This window comes from Lepidochelys kempii, chromosome 1, assembly GCF_965140265.1.
Source record: "Lepidochelys kempii isolate rLepKem1 chromosome 1, rLepKem1.hap2, whole genome shotgun sequence".
NCBI classification, from domain to species: Eukaryota; Metazoa; Chordata; order Testudines; family Cheloniidae; genus Lepidochelys; species Lepidochelys kempii.
In genome coordinates this window covers 110,530,403-110,549,807 of record NC_133256.1, presented here as the reverse complement: position 1 = coordinate 110,549,807, position 19,405 = coordinate 110,530,403, and the positions used below count along the sequence as shown (strand labels likewise).

Here is a 19,405-nt window from a genome sequence, read left to right as displayed (position 1 = left end):
GTGTATCTCACATCTTTTAGAATTAGTGTTTCAACATGGAACTGGTTCACATACCGAAAGTTATTTTTCCAAACATGAGGACTCAAAACTTAATTTTCTACTGTAATATATTTGGCAGACAAATTTGGTGACAGGGCTGTATTCTTAGGTCACGAATCACAGAAAATAAAATGCCAGTACTCGTTATAAATAAAATTTTCAAATATGAGAACAGCTGTAAAATAAACATACATTTCAAATCTGAGATCTGAACTGAATGTCAAAATTCAAGGAATAAAAAGGTTATATTGTCATTGTCAGTTAAAATGCACTTGAAGCTGCCACAGAATTTAACACAGAACACTGGGTTCTTGTGCTGTAGGAGAAGCTGACAACCATCTTGGCTACAGTGCTAAATTCACATGGGTGTATATTCTTCCATCTCCCGCTAGATCTTTTGTTTTTAATATGTGTAAGAAAACTGGTATACAAATACAAGTTACCTTGCCCTACAGACAAGAGTACCTTGACTGTACCTGTAGAATAAGTTCTTGTAGCTGAGACTGTTTTTGCTTTATTCTTTCAAGTCTTCTCTGTCTCTCCACCTTCAGAAAGAAAAGGGGTTTTATTTTAAACAGTATTTCATACTCAAATATATTTTATGATGAAAACATTTGACATTAAAAATGTCTAAAAATGCCATCCACTGAATTTTAATAAATTATAATTTTATACTGCTTTTTAGTGTACGGTCTCAAAAAACAAAAGTTTTTACATCAATTGGAAACTAGAGAGCATTATATTAAAATCACATATAAAAAGATAGTCCCAGGCTCAAAACTTAAATTTATGGCATATACTATCTAAGCTAGTGAAAGAGAAATCTCATATGTGGTGTGCTTTGACAGTTTAATTCAGATATTTACATATTAACCCAATTAAACTAAAACTATTTGCAAGATTATTTCAAGCCAAAGACCTTACTCATTACAGCAAATTGTGTGTTATGAAATCATAGGTGTCAAAACAACAAACTCCAGCGAACATATACACTATAGATAATTTCAGAAGTACCTAGCAGTCAAGAGGATTTATCTTAAGGCACAGATTTTTAAAGGTATTCAGGAGTTGCTGCACTCAACATTCCACTGCCTTACTGATTTATACACCTAAATCTCATCTTCAAAAGGAATGTAGGCACTTACAAGACAATTCCATTGACAGGGATGAAGGCCTAAATGAGTACGATGCTTTAGAAAATGGGGTTTGGGGTAAAATTTTCAGAAAAACCTATATCCCTGAATACTTGGCCTGTTTTGGAAACATTTATTTAAAGGGTGAAGCTACACATTTTCCGTTGATACAGGACAGTATTGTTTGTGCATTAAGCAGTGCAATTTTACAAGTTTATAAAAACCCCACATTTATTATAAAAGGTACCTGGGTAAACTCAGTTATAACTAAAATTACAACAGAACTCACATTATAATCTCTATTTCCAAATACTCAAAACTTCCTGGAAAAGCTACTCTCTTGGGCTGGTTAGCCTCAGTCTAGAGGCAATGCTGCGTTTTGTTTGGAAGTTAAAAAATTTTTTTTACCCATTTCCACATTACACACTTCCTCCAAATAAAAAGAAACAAATAATTTTTTCTTATGTAAGAATCAAATGTCTGAGAATTTGAAAGTTTGAAATTCAGATTGGGTCTTAATTTGCACAGAAAGAAGAACAGCAATAATTTGCTAATTCTGGCTGCTACAATACTAACTGCAGTACCAGTTATGATGAGTATGGCCAAGTGCCCACCCCTGAAGGCAGAGCCGGAGTCAACAGTAACACAGAAGTAAGGATGGCATGGTATGGTATTGCCAGCCTTACTTCTGTGCTGCTGCCTACAGAGCTGGGCCCTCAGTCAGCAGCTGCCACTCTCCAGCTGCCCAGATGTGAAGGCAGCAGCACAGAAGTAAGGGTGGCATGGTATACTATTGCCATCCTTACTTCTGCACTGCTGCTGGTGGTGCACTGCCTTCAGAGGTGGGTGCCCAGCTAACAGCCGCCCGACTCCAGCCCACCAGATCTGAAGGCAGCACAGAAGTAAGGGTGGCAATACTGCAACCTCCCTAAAATAACCTTGCGACCCCTCTGCAACTTCCTTTTGTGTCAGGGCCCCCAATTTGAGAAACACTGGTCTCCCCTGTGAAATCTGTACAGTATAGGGTAAGTGCACATGCAAGACCAGATTTCACCGTCCGTGACACATTTTTCATGGCCGTGAATTTGGTAGGGCCCTATGTATCGGTGCTCCTCTTCAGAAGGATGCAGCTTGGATTGGAGATTTTCAGTAGCAGTGCCCGTTCAGCTTGTACATGCCCTCTACTTGGCCTCATGCCCTGCGCCGAGGTCATATAGAGCTGTGCAGGTGAACTGCACTCAGTTCCATCTAGACTGCAAGGTCTCTTAAAGGAAACCCCAAAGCAGAGTTAGAGCATTCATAGGGACACACACTATCTTGAAGAACTACAGTTACTGCACAGGATGAGTAACCTTTCCCTCTTCAAGCAGTGTTCCTATGGGTTTTCCATTTCAGGTGACCACCAAGCAGTATCCTCATGAAAAAGAGGGGGCTTTGGAGTCAAGTCCAATACTGAAATAATAGTGCAGAGCCAGACACAGCATACAAATCTGAATTATAGATTACTACAAACTGCTTTGAAAAGAAGTGTGTATAGAGGTTCAAGTTGCAGCTCTACAGATCTCAGTGATGGAAACATTCTTGAGAAAAACTACTAAGGTAGAGACACACCTCGCTGAATGGGCTAATACCCTAAGAAGAGGCTGAATATCATTATACTGATCACAAGAAATGATGCATCCAGATACCCACCTAGAGAGTCTTTGTCTGGAAACTGTAGATTCTTTACATCTGTCAGCAAATTGATACAAACAATTTGGGACATTTTCTAAATAATTTAGTTCTGTCCATGTAAAAGACTAATGCACTCTTACGCAATGCAGCATCCCCCTAGCCAGATATGGTTTGAGGAAGAAAACTGGGAAATGAATAACCTGGTTAATACAGAATTCTGCTGATAGCTTAGTTAAGAACTTTGGGTGAAGCTGTAGCAAAAATTTATCTTTGACAAATACAGCAAAGACAGGGGTTGCCTGTAGGGACCCCCTCTCTCTCCAACTCTTTGAGCAGACCTAATGGCTACCAACAAGGCCATCTTCATAGATAAATTCAGTAGTGAACAGGGAACCATTGAATCAAAGGTAGGTATCATAGGCACCTGAGCACTGAGGTCCCAAACCAGAGTAGAATGTTTAATTTGAGGGAAGAGTTTCCCCAGACTTTTGACAATTCTCACCTTAATCGGGTGAGCAAACACTGAGAAACCTTCTGCCAGAGAATGGAATAAGTCATGCTAGCTGCCAAGTGAATTCTAACAGAACTCTGAGATAACCCCGAGTTCTTCAGTTATAGAATGTAGACCAATAGCAAAGATGATGAAAGGTGAAAGATGTCGCAGAATGTGCCAATGGCTAAATATATTACACTTTTGCAGGTTGGTATTGTGCGTAGAGTCCTTCCTGCTATTTAAAATACCCTTTTCACCTGCAGAGCAGGTAGTTTCTATCCCTATGAACCATCGATGAGCTATGCTTTGAGGCAAAGAATGCAGAGGTTTGGATGAAGGACCAACCAGTATCCAGAGAGAGGAGATGGGGAATGACTGGGAGACTAATTGCCTGATGATCTGCCAGCTGCATGAGGTAAGGAAGCCATGTCTGTCTTGGCCACATTGGGACTATCAGTATAAAGTTGGCCTTCTTCTGTCTTGTTCTCTACTTTCAATATTAGAGACAATGGGAGAAAAGCAAACAATAGCCACAGTGTCCAAAGAAGGAGAAAGGCATCCCCCAGGAGTGGCGACCCAGTCCCTCTCTTGAACAGAACTGAGTGCACTTCTTGTTCATGGTAATGATGAAGAGGTCCCCCTACAGAAGACCCAAATCTAAAATAAGCAACTGAGAATCCAACGGTCTAGCTCCCATTCATAATCCTGTGCAAAATTTCTGCTTAGCGAGTCTACTATGAGGTTCTGAATGCCAGAAAGGTACACTGCAAATATGTAGATATGACTGAGTATGCACCAATTCCATAGTGTTATGGCTTAGAGTAAAGGGAATGTGATCTCACTCCCCTTTGCTGGTCAACATAAAACATGCAGGCCACATTTTCTGTCATGCTCTTGATGCACCTGACTCTGATCAATGGCATAAAATGGAGACAGGCATTTCTGACTGCTGAGTTCCAGCAAGCTAACGTGTAGGGTGATCTTGTGAGGACGAGTATATAGCAATTCAAGTATCTAGTGTTTTTGTCAGTCAAAAGAGTATAAATTTTAACAAACAGTTTAATAGTAGATCAGCAAGTTGAAACAGCAGTTACTTCCAGCAAGCTCCCCACGTTGTGAGCCCTGTCATGTCCCTCCCCTTCCCCGCTCTGTGGAGATGGGATAAAGGAGTGGGGGGCAGGAGTGGGACATGTGCAAAGTTTCAAAAAGTTCAATGAATAGAAGATTGTTGGGGGAGGAATAGATCTGGACAAGGAGAAGTCTGGAGATAAATGTGAGAAGGGAGGGACAGGCAGTAGAAACAAAAGTGAAACTGTTTGAGCAGCATATTTCAGACATCTTGAGGCCTTTCTCAGTGTAGCCTTCATTGATTTGAGATCTACCATACCATTCTCTCACTAGAGGGGAAAACCTATAATGGCAGCAGGCCGTAAAAGAGACCCAGTTTGGGAATATTTTAATGAAGTTCCTCTACCTGTGGGTAAGACAAGCATGCGTGCAAAATGTAAACAGTGCAACAAAGAAATGCAAGGCCTGGTTGCCCAAATGAAACAACAACATCATAAGAAGTGTTTCTTCTCAGGAGGAAGCTGCGTTGAAGATGGTGAAAGGAACATGTCGGAACATGCAGGATCTTCAGCTTGGTAAACTTTTTTATTTCGTACTTTTTTCTTAAGGACTGCCTGTCTTCCTTCTGAATTATTCTTGAATTGTCACGTTTGAGCAAAAAAGAGAGTTTTAGATGCAATTGTGATAAAAAAATAAATAGCTGAAATAGGCAGATCTTCCTTTTACAATTTCACCTTTAAAGTAGTACTGCGTGTCAGTGAATGCAATGAGTAATACTAAAGGATCAGCATGGGAATATTAATTAAATAACTGCATTGACTTATTTTGTTTAGGAGAATCCATCCTTGACATACAGGATTCTGAAGACTATCCACCTTCAAGATCACCATCATTTTCTCTAGTTTCAGAGTTATCTGCCAATGACAATGTTTCATCACATCATGTAGGTCACATAGCCACAGTATAGCAAAAAGAAAAAAAAAATCTCCATCATCCAGAAACAACCATAGATAAGTTTGTGATAAGAACCAGCAGATTACAAAAAAGAGGTAATTGATGAAAAAATTGCCCGGGTTTGTTTATGCAACAAACTCTCCTTTCCATATGATTGGGAACCCACATTTCATTAACATGGTTCAATCATTAAGACCAGGATACAGTCTACCCAACAGCACAGATGTTGCAGGCAAATTGCTGGATAAAGCGTATGAAAGAGAAATTGAGCAGTGTGCAAAAGGTCTAGAGGATAAAATTGTTAACCTGAATCTTGATGGGTGTCCACAATGATCCCATTGTATGTGCCTCTGTGACAACAGAAGAAGGGAATGTCTTCCTTACAGAAACAATTGATACATCAGGAAATGCACAAAAGGCAGAGTATTTACAAGTAGCAGCAGTAAAAGCTATAACAAACTGTGGGGAAAAAATCCAAATGTCTAGTACACAGCTTGGTCACAGACAATGCAGCAAATGTATCCAAGATGAGAAGAAATTATTTAGAAGAGAGTCCCAAGCTAACAACATACAGTTGTTGAAACTGAAAAATACTGCCATAACAACCACTTTTCAGCAGCTGCTCTGAAAAAAGTGGGAGGAACCAAGCTAACTCTCCCACAAGACGTGCAATGGAACTCAGTAGTGGACTGTTTTGAGCACTATATCAAGAACTAGCCTAATCCAATGACAGTTTGTGAAATCATGAAAAAAATCATGAAAAAATAGATGGCACTATCACAGCCAAAGTTTTCAACATTGGGTTGAACACATGCCGAGTCCCCTGAAGCCTATTTCTGTAGCCTTGAACACAATGCAGGGAAATAGCGGTTTTATTGCAGACGCTGTTGAAATTTGGAAGGAACTGAGGGAGATCTTAAAAAGAGAAATATGCAATGACAGAGTTAAATTACAAGCATTAAAAAAACAAATGGGACAAGCACTATGTCCAGCTCATTTTTTTGTAAATATTCTCAAGAGTTGGTACCAGGGTCAAACCTTAACTGCTGAAAAGGAAGAGTTGGCTATGACAGGCATCCAGCAATCATCCCTCCATAATGCCAACTATAATAAATGTCAGAGTTAAGGGTGAACAATTCAAGAAATATGTTTGCTGATATTTTAAAGAAAGTCACACCAGTGAACTGGTGGAAGTCACTTAAGCACTTGGATTCAGAGACTGTTGAAGTGATAATCTCCCTTTTAACAGCAGTAGCTTCCTCTGCCAGTGTCGAAAGAATATTTTCTTCCTTTGGACTAATTCATTCCAAATTGAGAAATCATGTGGGACCTGAAAAAGCAGGAAAGCTTGTTTTTCTTTTCCAGATTATGAACAGGAAAACAAAGGTGAAGACTGACTTATAAAACAATTTAAATGTCTGTCTGGTGTTCTCCTCCTCCTAATACAGCACGGCAAGAAAATCCTCCAAATATTAATGATTAACCTGTTGAATTGGAGATAATTCACCTCCCAATGACTTCATAAATATCTCCCTTCAATTACCTTTGGTAAATGAAATAACCAAAACAATCATTCATTTTCTGATATAGCTGTAAAACTAAGCTGAAAAGTTTTCTAACTAGATCACTTTAAAAAGGTCTGTTGTGTACCTTCTAAAAATGAAACCTACATCTATTGTGGAGTTGTGAAGAATATGTATTAAGGTTATAGCAACCAACAAGAATACACTTTTATGTAGAAATCCATGATTAAATAGAGTCTTCCTGACTAGTGATTTAAATCAAATCCACCCTGATTGATAGCCTGCTGGGTGGCTGCTGCACAGGGAATTTAGGGGAGCTGGGAGCTGATGGGGGGCTGCCGGACCATCCTGGTTACAAGCCCCCACCAGCTAGCGCCAATGGGCTGCTCTTTCTGCAAGCAGCAGACAAAACAGGCGGCCGCCAAACAATGTTATAAGGGAGAATTGCGCAACTTTAAATGAGCATGTTCTCTAATTGATCAGCAACGTGACAACAAAACAACGTTAACCGGGATGACGTCAAATGAGGAGTTTCTGTACCTTAATAGAACCCCTTCCCTTTGTGCTGAACAGGCACTGGTTCTATAGCTCCTATGGTCAGAAGGGAGTCACAATCTTGTCTTAGCAGGTGCTTGTGAGGACAGTCTCAGAAGAGAGATGGGAAGAGGGGATAGGGTAGAGGGAGGAAGGTAAAGTGGATAAAACATTCTGATATTGCGATCTCCAAGCCACACTTGTCCACAGTGATTTGCTCTCACGCCTGCTGGAATTGGAAAGGCAGTCCCCAAAGGGACTCAAATACCCAATAGCTCAGAAGACCATATTCAGGTAGGATTAGATCACATTAAAAATCTTTAAGATTTAGCTAAACAAAAATATCAACTACTGAATTTCCCACATGTATACCTCTAAATTCTGACATTCCTGAGCCGAGTTAGTAGGTAAACCAATCCATTTGATCTCCTTCTTCTCCTTAGAGATAATGTTCATAGCCATAAGGACATTTAAGGCATCGTAGACACGTCGTCTAATATTCTTCTGGTCATAAGCCTGCTGTAGACACAATGAATTAATTAAAAACATACTAGTGACAAAAACGTTTGAAAATGTATTACAGTAGATGGGTAAACTCAGGTAGTGTCTCAACTGTTTCATTTAGCATTAGGAAAAACAAAGAAGTCACATTTTCCCCCACTCAAGTGGCATGTAACCCAGCAACATACTTACTGATTCATTTGGTGAAATGTGATTATCAGTGGTACTGAACTCTGCAACCAACTCATCTGCCACCTCATTATATGAGGTGGTTCCTTTTCTCTGTACCTTCTCACAAACCTTCATAGAGAAGTGTCGCAAACCCTTGCCATTCTTCTCTCCCTTTTTGTTGCGCTTCCTAGAAAATATGTTTTAAAGTAACCGATCAATATTCCAAAGTTTTCTGGTTTGCCAGTTAAACACGTATTGTTCTGAAATATAACCCTTAAAAATTTTAATCAGCAGAGGGCATTGTACTCCTAGAACAGGACAATAAAAGTTACTCGCCTGAGTAGGCGGGGGGAGGGATAGCTCCGTGGTTTGAGCACTGGCCTGCTAAACCCAGGGTTGTGAGTTCAATCCTTGAGGGGGCCATTTAGGGATCGGGGCAAAAATCGGGGATTGGTCCTGCTTTGAGCAGGGAGTTGGACTAGATGACCTCCAGAGGTCCCTTCCAACCCTGATATTCTATGATTCTATGAATCATGGATCTGATTAAATTTACAACTAATTCTTGGTTTTATCTTGAATATGAAACACGTCAAGCTAAATTCATCCCTGCTGTAACTCTGCTAGTTTCAATACCAGAGATGAATTTGGATGATTACTTTTAGAAGATGTCAAATTAGTGGTAAAGAAGTTTCTTCTGAAAAGGAGGAGAGTAGTGTAATTGGAATGTGTTTTCATATTAACATCTGCAAGTTGAGGGGAAAAAAGAAAGGACTAAAACTAGAAACCCTCTGTACTAGAGGAGCTAAAATTTATTTTTCTAGAGCATATATAATCTGACATTCAGGACAGTTAAAATAGTCAAGTATGTTATACTGAAAATCTGATATTGTATTCAACATTACAGAATAACCAAAATATGGATTTGAATGGTCATGGAATACAACTTTACTATGAATATTTCAAACCTAGGGTAGATGCGTCCTACAGCACTTTCAGCATTATTGCATAAGCATTTAGAAGAATATGATAGTTAAGTTCTCAGCATAAATTTCAAATGAAAAATTGTCTGGGTAACTAAAAAATATTTTGTTACAATAAAATGTAAATATGAAAGTCAGCAAATGGAACAGCTTTCAATTTCTGCATATATGGGTGCTTAAATACTTTAGGAACAACACAACTCCATAATTCCCTAATATAAATATTTCTTAGGGCCCCCCCAAAAAGACACACCCCAATAAATGTTAACTTTAAAGCAACTACATTCATCAGTGGGTCCTTCAAAACAATCGTGTGCGTAATAAACCCCCAAAGCACGTTCATGTGAAATCCAGAAGTGAAGCTTTCTTCAAGTTGAGCTACGATCTTATGCTTCTCATTTAAAATGGTCTACAGAATTATGCTTGTTTGGTTTGAAACAATATATTGCATTTATATTTTATCTGACAGTACAAGAGGATGAAAAATCTCAGTTGATTTCACTTGTTCTTTTAAGAGCCACTATCTTAGTGTAAACATGACATCAGAACACTATGTGTCAGTTTGTTTCCTCAGAAATCTGACTTTTGCTACACTGAAGTGAAAAGGTGTTCTTATTTCTCTCTCTACTCTAGGTATTAAACAAAAACTTAGAGATCTCTTAAATTAAATCCCTCCTTCATATCAGTGTACCTACAGAGCACATTAATCCAAAAAAGAGAACTTTAGGACAAAATTTCCAAACAATTCTATGAATCCCTTGTAACTTAACAGAATTTTGCTCACCCAGCAGACCAAGGCGAAGAGTCTGCAGTCTGGTTCTGTGATACAAAGTGTGAATTGGGTGTATGTGGACTTCCTACCAGGATAGTATTTGGCGCTGAAGGTCTCTGAGGTGTACCAATAACCTACAGTTAAAACAAAATAATTTGGAATACAGTCAGAAGACTCCCACATTATTCAGATGCATTTCCCCCACTTTTCTGGAGCCATTTCTTTATTTCCACCTATCTCCATGAGATAAATAAAGTACCATCATCCTACCAAAGAAAACCCTTGCAGTTGTACATGGGTTTTGTACATATTGGCTTAGACTACTGTATGTTCAGGTGACAAGTTTTTATTTTTCCTTCCTTTGATCAACCTCATCTGCTTTCTTGATTTGTGATCAAAATTTGGCACAAATCTGACAAAAGTCAAAGCAAGCCTCAACAACTTAACACTAGTAAGTCAGAAAAAAATTAAAGAGAAAAGGATAAACTAAGCTTATAATAGAAAGCAAACAAAAAGGAACTCTAAAGCCAGTAACTCCTCTGGTAAGTAGGCATAAAATGTAGTGCCTACTGCAAAGAACAACCCCATCATTTCTTCTGATTCTCTCTCCTTCCTGCTACTGCATCAAACACAAAACCAACACAGACAGCTTTGGACTTGGGTAAAAGTCACTCTTCCAGTCCGCTTCAGATTAATCAGGTTTACCATGAACAGAGCCAGTTTTCGCAGTACATATGGAACACTGTTTTCTCTACATTTGTAGAACTGGATGATGCAGTAACCCTCATCTCTGCTGTAGGATGGTGCTTCACATCTAATCCTGCATAACAATATAACTTTCGAAAGCATATAATTATGAAGAAAAGCCTCTAAAACGAACTGATACAGCATAGCCTTCCTGATTTTGCAGAAAAATCTGCCTATTCATCTAAATTGCATCTACCTCCCCAACAAAGGCATTAAATTGAACCTGAAAGCTAAAACCTCAAAACACCCCCCATATTTTCCTGAGTGTCAAATGCCTCCGTATCCTTCTACCCAGCTGCCTCAAGCATCTTCCCCAGTCCAATTTCAATAGAGTTACCCTGATGTGATGTTTTGGCAGTACAAGTGTTAATAATTAAGATCACAGAGCTTGAAAGATTTTCCACATCACCCACTGGACAGGACTAAACCTGCTAACCAGATGTCCATATGAACAATTATCAGGGAGCCCACTAGCAAAAGCCCTGGTGAGAAACCAAGCCCATTTTCTCTGCAGCCCCTACAGGCTTAGAAGGGGGAAACTCTTGGGATTCCTACCAGGGTATTGTCTCTATACCTTATGCAGGGACTCCCTCTCTCATATCAGTTGTGCTCCCTTTCAACTGCTGGAAAGCACTGAATTCTCTTCTCCCACCCCCCCATTACCTTCCCCACATAATCCAGAAGTTTCTAACTAATGTGGAAGGTCACCTTTTCGTCACGCCCCCGGAACCCCTACCCACAATGCTGCTAGTTGTTGCTGACAGAAGAAGAGGCATAAAAGGGTTGCATGTCAGCTAATAAAATTTTCCTCCTCAAAGAGCCCCAGCACTTCTGCTGCACTTCGTAGCTTCCTCAGGCAATGTCGGCAGCAGCAGCAGGGATAATGGAGGAGTCTGAAAGTTCAAAATCTTTATCTGCACTGGGAAAGTGAGTTGTGTTTAATCCCCTCCGCACTAAACTGCCCAGTTTTCACACTCTTGGGTCTTGCAACATTCCCGTTTCCTCAGTTCTCCAGGCACCATAGATTCTTCCTCCCTAGCTGGTACCTGATATGCTAGTGTAAAAGACAGCCTTTCAAAGAAGGTGTAGGCCTTCTTTGAAAATCGAAGCAAGGCACAAGCCCTTTAATTTTATGATTATTGTTACATATAAGCATTTTCTGACTTGTTCTAGATCAGAGATTCATTTTAAGTACTATTAAATATTCACAAGGTCTGTAGCACTCCTCTTATGTGCCACAGTACTCTTTCACTGAGCAAAATCATCCTGTTAAGACTCCATATTACGTCTGTTAGATCACTCCACCTGAATGACTATAATCTAAGTGTAAATACATTTTTTTAAATACAGCCATCTTTGATGCCTGTTTGGCCACTTGTATTTATTTCAGAGAAAATATTTCATGTGTTACAGAGAAGAAAATGGGGGTCAAAACCAAAAATATATATATATTTTTTCAGATTCAGAGCTATTTAGAGTTATTTTCAGGGTAGATAAAAATCAACGACTTAAAATAAAAAAAATCAGATTTTTTTGATAAAATGCTTTTTGAGGAAAAACCTATCTAAAGATAGTTGTAATTAAGATACATTAGCTCAAAATATCTCATCATGGAATAGGGATTATATATTCTAATTCTATAGTATGAGCCAATATATTCATGTAATATATGAGGAAAGTTTTGTAAATGAGTTCCAATAGTTCATGAACTAGGGATCCAATTTATGGGGTTCCAGGGGCTTCTGTATAGATTATTTAGGTTAACATTTCTATCTACCCAAAGGGACTCAATGCTCAGTCTAGAAGATACCATCAAAGATGCTTAGTTTTGCAGTTCTCAAACTGCGGATTTGTGTCTCCAGAGATAACCTCGTTGTTAACAGCAAAAATGTTTTAAAATAAATGAATAAATAAATATATAGAGGTGAGAAATAACAGACCTCAACCCTATTGTTCCTCTGCAAATTTGTGTACAGAGTCAATCCCTTACCTCTCTCCAAAAGTGCAAAGTTTCAAAAAGTTCAATGAATAGAAGATTGTTGGGGGAGGAATAGATCTGGACAAGGAGAAGAAGTCTGGCGATAAATGTGAGAAGGGAGGGACAGGCAGTAGAAACAAAAGTGAAACTGTTTGAGCAGCATATTCCAGAAGTCTTGAAGCCTCTCTCAGTGTAGCCTTCATTGATTTGAGATCTACCATACCATTCTCTCACTAGAAGGGAAAACCTATAACGGCAGCAGGCCGTAAAAGAGACCCAGTTTGGGAATATTTTAATGAAGTTCCTCTACCTGTGGGTAAGACAGGCATGCATGCAAAATGCAAACAGTGCAACAAACAAATGCAAGGCCTGGTTGCCCAATGAAACAACATCATGAGAAGTGTTCCTTCTCAGGAGGAAGCTGCGTTGAAGATGGTGAAAGGAACATGTCTGAACATGCAGGATCTTCAGCTTGATAAACTTTTTTATTTCGTACTTTTTTCTTAAGGACTGCCGGTCTTCCTTCTGAATTATTCTTGAATTGTCACGTTTGAGCAAAAAAAAAAAATAGAGGCAGGGCCTGGTTGACCAAATGAAACAACATCCTGAGAAGCTGTGCTGAAGATGATGAAAGGAGTTGGCTATGACATGGACATCCAGCAATCATCCCTCCATAATGCCAACTATAATAAACTTCAAAGTTAAGGGTGAACAATTCAAAAAATATGTTTGCTGATGATGTTTTAAAGAAAGTCACACCAGTGAACTGGTGGAAGTCACTTAAGTGGATTCAGAGACTGTTGAAGTGATAATCTCCCTTTTAACAGCAGCAGTTTCTTCTGCCAGTGTAGAAAAAATATTTTCCTCCTTTGGACTAATTCATTCCAAATTGAGAAATCGTGTGGGACCTGAAAAAGCAGGAAAGCTAGTTTTTCTTTTCCAGATTATGTACAAACAGGAATGCGAAGGTGAAGACAACTGAGTTAACTGAAGAAGCCAATATTTTAAGTTTTTCATATTGACCTGGCTGACACAGTCAATTTGTTGGGTTGTTTTGTTTTTTTTTTAAATATTTTATTTAAACTATTTCAGGTAAAAACAAATTTTAACAAAAAACAAACCCAATTTTAAAAAACTTGAATGTTTAACTAAATTCAAAAATTCATATGCTTGTTTTGTTGCAATATTGTATGTTTGCTGTTGAAAAAAAATCCAGAATACATAATATTGTTGTTTTAGATAAATAAAACAATTTAAATGTCTGTCTCGTGTTCTCCTCCCCCTAATACAGCATGGCAAGCAAATCCTCCAATTATTAATGATTAAACCTGTTGAATTGGAGATAGTTCACTTCCCAGTGACTTCATAAATATCTGCTTCAATTACCTTTGGTAAATGAAATAACCAAAACAATCAATCATTCATTTCTGATATAGCTGTAAAACTAAGCTGAAAAGTTTTCTAAATAAATCACTTAAAAAAAGTCTAGTGTGTACTTTCTAAAAATGAAACCTACATCTATCTCCGAGTTGTGAAGAATCTGTATTAAGGTTATAACAACCAACAAGAATGCACTTTTATGTAGAAATCCATGATTAAATAGAGTCTTCCTAACTAGTGATTTAAATCAAATCCACACTGTGACGTTATGATTATGCTTTGATAACAAAAACAAAATGGAGTCCAGTGGCCCCTTAAAGACTAACAGATTTATTTGAGCATAAGCTTTCGTGGGTAAAAAACCACTTTTCCAGATGTTTTTTACCCACGAAAGCTTATGCCCAAATAAATCTGTTAGTCTTTAAGGTGCCACTGGACTCCTTGTTGTTTTTGTGGATGCAGACTAACCTGACTATCCCCTGCTTTGATACCAATACTTCTAAAAGTAGTTTCATCACTGGGTTACTGAATTAAGCTTAATAAAGCTAATGTAAGTGCTGCAGAATTTTTAAATTTCCTTGTCTGAAAACCTAAAGGATAAAATGCCCCATACAAAGGACCAATTTTACTCAGTCATTACCACATACGACTTACACTGTGACATCAAATCAATAGCTGATTTAATTCATAACAGGAACTGCAATGCAATAAAATAGTCTGCAGTCATACAAACATTTCATTAGGTCGTAGTCCACAGTCTCAGTGGAGACTCTTGAGAACTGTCTGCAGTTGAACAGTCTTAGGATCGGTGTACACAAAGACTTGGTACCTATATAACTATTTCAGTTTAAAAAAAAATCAATCATACCCGTGACTGAAATAGTTATACAAATGCAACTTCTGTGAATTACCACATCCCTACTGTGGATGCATTCAAATCAGTTTAGCTTATTGGTATAACTGTACAGTCTAAACTGGGGAGTGAGTCGATTGTTGAACTGTCTTAGCTACAGAAGTATAAAGTGCAGTGTGTGCGTGCAAAACTCTGTAGCTTCTTGAATTCTCTCAGCAATAACACCACCTCTTGCTCAGTTCCCCTCCCCACCAATTCTCTTAGTGCTGTGTTTGTATACTGAAAATCAATCCACGTTAAACCACGCGCACATGCACATACAAATTCAAATGTGTTTATACTATGGCACCTATTTTTTCTTTTATAAAATGAAATGCTTATGAAAGGTGCTATGCTGAAGTCCTGTTTTTCCCAAGAGAACAGTACAGTAAAGGCAGCAGTTGTGCCCTCAGTGTCTTGCAAATGTAACAACCTGAACCACTTTTACAGATGAGAATATAATTCAGTTTCTATGCAAATTAAAATCCTTGGCAAAAAAGTTACTCCGCAGAGACGCTAACTATAACACCTCTCCCTACGTAACAGAATAAATATATCAGTTCATGTCACATGGCTCACCAAATGGTTTTGTTTGCTATTGCAGTAATATGGATTGCACTTGGAACGTGCATTGTCGAGACAATCATTTTATCTGATCACCGGCTCCTTAAGTTATCCAGTCTATACACATTTTGCTTTTTTTAAAATTACAATACGCTTTTCAGCAGAAATGTCTGAAATAACCATTTTTTAAAATACAGACAAAAAAAATCTATAAAATCCCACTGATTTTCCAATTTTGATCTCAATAACATATTAGCAAATGGGCTTTTGGATAAAGTTTCAGGTTGGTGTGTTTTGAAAGTGTCATGGATTTATCACAGAAAGATTGACAGACAATAGAGGAATCTGAATATTCAGTAGTCTGAAGTATTGAGGGTTGATGTACTTTTTTGTCAATAACTTTCATGATTAGCCCAACACGTGCTCCCTCTCCCCACAAAAACAACTAATGTTCCGAGTACAATTTAAAGTCACACTAAGAAGCCTTTACTATACAGAAAAGTGAGACGGTATGTTCTACATAGAACTAGTAACAACTGATGCTTTATATGATGCATTTACACTGAACCACACAGTTAGATTCATATGTACAACCAAAGGCAAAAAAAATTTAAACTCTCCTTACCACTTGCTGTGCAATGTTGACATTAGACTGTCCAAACGTTTTTGGCAGGAGCTGTTTTCCAAGTGTATTTACTGTAGAAGGATGAACAGCCACTAATGAAACAACCCCTAAAACAAATATAAATACAAATTTTCAGGTCAGCTTTGTTTCTTTCAGTAAATCTAAATTATATTAATATCAAAGCACATAAAATTCAGTGAAAACTAGTTTTCAATAGGCATCTACACAAGCATCAAAAACAAAATTTCTGAAGATGTGCATAAAAGCACCCTACGAATGGAAATATATACTAGTATAATATATTTTTCCTTCCTTCAAACAAACACAAAATTAAGATTCCCAGTATGCCCTCCCAATCTTTCTCTGCTGTGGACAATTAATGCTCTGTGATCCATTAAATCTTCCAAGCTTTTAAAAAACAAATACCCCAAAACCCACTCTCTCCTAGCCTCACAATGTAGTACCAACAGGTGGAGTTGTTCATAGAACTGTCTCACCTCTGCTCAGAGAAGCAAAACGTTCTACTAAGACTCTCTCCAGGCAGTGTCTCTCCCATTTTTCTCTGTCCTTGATAGGTCCCTTTCTCCCCCTCCCCAGCAGTGAGGGAATTTTTGAGAAGAGGAGCCCGAACCCACCGACTACCACAACATCCAGTCCACTGCCTACTGCAGCACCCCAGGACCTGCAGGAAATTGGTATTTGAAGAGAGAAAGCTGAGCAGTGTAGCAGGCCCAGCTAAAATTAAAGGGGCTCCTTCCTGCTCAGCTGTGCAATTTTGTAGGGCCTCCCCCCACTCAACAGCAAGGTAGTAGCCAAGCCATTAGCTATTTAGGGCAGAAATTCAGCAGCAGAAACTGGCTTTGCATAATCTCCAAGCCATATATTCCTAACTATTCTGTGCTTCAGGACAAGGTGAAACATTGGAGTCAATTGTTGCTGCAACAGCAACAACACGGTAGGCAATCCTTCAAGCGCTTAAGGCTGTAATTTAGTTGATACCTGGCATTTTGGAAGCAACAAGCCAGAGGTCCTTGGCTCCCCCCCCGCCCCCCCCAGCTGACTGAGGTGAAATATGGTGTCCTTGTCTTCCAGAGTTTAAGTCAGAAAGACAAGAAAAATCTATTGGGCAGGACACTCTCCTCATCCCAACCCTTTCAGGCCATGTATGTGTTACGGGGACTATATACATATAGTGGCAAAACTACAGTGCTGTAGCTATGCTGGAATAACCTGTTACATAAATGCAGCCTCCAGCGAAAGAAGGGGTTTTTCTGTCACTGTACGAACCAGGGATTTGGAGCAATCAAATTCTTGAATTGCTCCGCTCTGGCACCAATAAATGACTGCTTCAGCTCCGCTCTGACTCCGCTCCGTGCTCCTACTCAAATTAATTTTTAACTATATAAAAAAGTGCATACTGTAATTTTGAAAAAACATTTTTATTCAGACTTTTAAAACAATTTAAATATCAACAATGATACAAACTAGAAACCTTCGTAATTCAGTCTGTAAAAAATTATTGCAGCAATCAAGTCATCTTTCACAGCCTGCCGCAAATCATTTAAAATTAACTTTAAAGCCGAAAACAGTCGCTCTACACTAGCTTGAGTTGTTGGCATGCTCGAAGCAATTCTACAGGCAGCTTGAATGTGGTGTGGGTAGCTGTGAATGGCCTCAAAAACAGACGACTTTTAGCCTACCAATAGGCTCCATCGCCTCACAATCTTCCCATCCGATGAAGTGAGCTGTAGCTCACGAAAGCTTATGCTCAAATAAATTTGTTAGTCTCTAAGGTGCCACAAGTACTCCTTTTCTTTTTGCGAATACAGACTAATACAGCTGCTACTCTGAAACCAATCTTCCCAAAAGTTTCTCTCGAATAATGCTTCAATACAATTATGAATCACAGAAACTTGCCGGCGTCTTTCTTGTTGATCCAATTCCTTTTCGAAGGAGTCATCTTCTGAAGAATTGATGCTTGAATTACCTCCATTTCCCTGTGATGGTTGAAGACGTCTCAGGGATGGACACTCAAACAAGTTCAGAATGGAGACGGAAGTTTGAGAACAGCCTGCTATTTCTGAAGGATGAGAACTTTCTGAAACCATAAATTCAATTGTTGATGACTCTTTGTTGTGTTTCGTTTTCTTCAACCTCTTCCGCCGAGTTCAAATGTAGCAATAGATTTTGTTTTTCGAGTCATCGAGCAATATCAAGAAGCCCTTCCTTTGCCTTTCATATTTCCCTTGAGGTAAGAAGAATCCGATACCGTGGGTCAACAAACTCCAGCAAGGAAATGAATATTGTCAAAAAGCTTCTCTTCGCATTTCTGCATGGAGGATAGAATTCCTTCTGCAATTTGTCCACCATTTTCTTGCAAGAATTTTGACAGTTCTGTCCACATCCCTGTTCTCAGAGGTAGAAATGGTTTCATTGCCCTCACTGAAATTTTTGACAGCACACGTCATGTTTGCTGCATTGTCAATGCAGATGCTCAGCACTTGCATTTCACTGATCCCAAATTTTTCTAAAATAGCTTTTACTTGACTTTTCACATACGAAGACTTATGATGCCCTCCAGTGTCGATTATGTCCAAGGTTTTTACCACAGTTTTATCTTTTCCTTCTTCGTAGCACTGAGCATTGATTACAAGGAAATTTCTGTTGCCACATCCATTTTCAGGTAAAACAATTTTTGTTCCAAAGCTTTCTTGACCTCTTCACAAAGGCTCAGCTGTGCCGACAACTAAATGATGAACTGCATTGTGCCCCGTCAAAACGCCAAGCTGCTGACCAATTTCATCTGCAATTTTTTGGAATCCTTTGTTCTTTAGCCTGAAGGTAGTGAGCGGTGTTGAACTCAAGCAAACCATTTCCATCAGCCCTTCATGGAAAGTATTGGCATCCCTGATGACTGTAACCTTTGAGGACTTCAAATATGAGTCAAGTTTTTTTGCTCAATTTTGAGTTTCTTTTCAGATGAAGCGCCGCAAAAAAATCTTTTCTCCAGGAGTTTTCAAAAAGCTAGATGAACGTCGTTTAGCTGCATCAGCTTTCTGTTTTGCCTCATCTTCCTGGTCCCTTTTTTGTAACCAGAGCTGCATAGTTTTCAGGATGGCGGTATGTAAAATGTAACCAAAGGTTGCAACTCTTCACGGCACTTGCTTCACTTGTCTTTGAGCTCACCATTCACTTCCTTTTCCATCTTGCACATTGCCGATTTCTTCTTTGCTTTTCCCAAATTTGGGCTTTTTAAATTCAAAAGTAAAGACATCACCGAGATCCTTTTCCATAAATCAGTTATCAATCGTGGGGGCAGATTTGATTTTTTTGTTAAAGCCATGGCCAAATCTTCTTGTGCTGCTACCGCATCCAAA

General features: G+C 38.8%; 1 protein-coding gene across 2 annotated transcripts in view; it reads right to left on the bottom strand.

Annotated features, from left to right (window-relative positions):
• Window positions 1-19,405, bottom strand: part of TFDP1 (transcription factor Dp-1) — a 101,088-nt gene that overhangs the window by 34,163 nt on the left and 47,520 nt on the right. The window contains exons 3-7 of one of the 2 annotated variants that reach the window (XM_073350551.1): window positions 16,029-16,135; window positions 9,855-9,976; window positions 8,112-8,277; window positions 7,791-7,934; window positions 516-584 (exon numbers count right to left, since the gene is read on the bottom strand). In XM_073350551.1, the coding sequence (XP_073206652.1) occupies window positions 516-584; window positions 7,791-7,934; window positions 8,112-8,277; window positions 9,855-9,976; window positions 16,029-16,135 (608 nt within the window). Of the gene's footprint in view, window positions 1-515; window positions 585-7,790; window positions 7,938-8,111; window positions 8,278-9,854; window positions 9,977-16,028; window positions 16,136-19,405 lie in introns of both variants that reach the window. The other variant, XM_073350543.1, reaches the window with a different exon arrangement.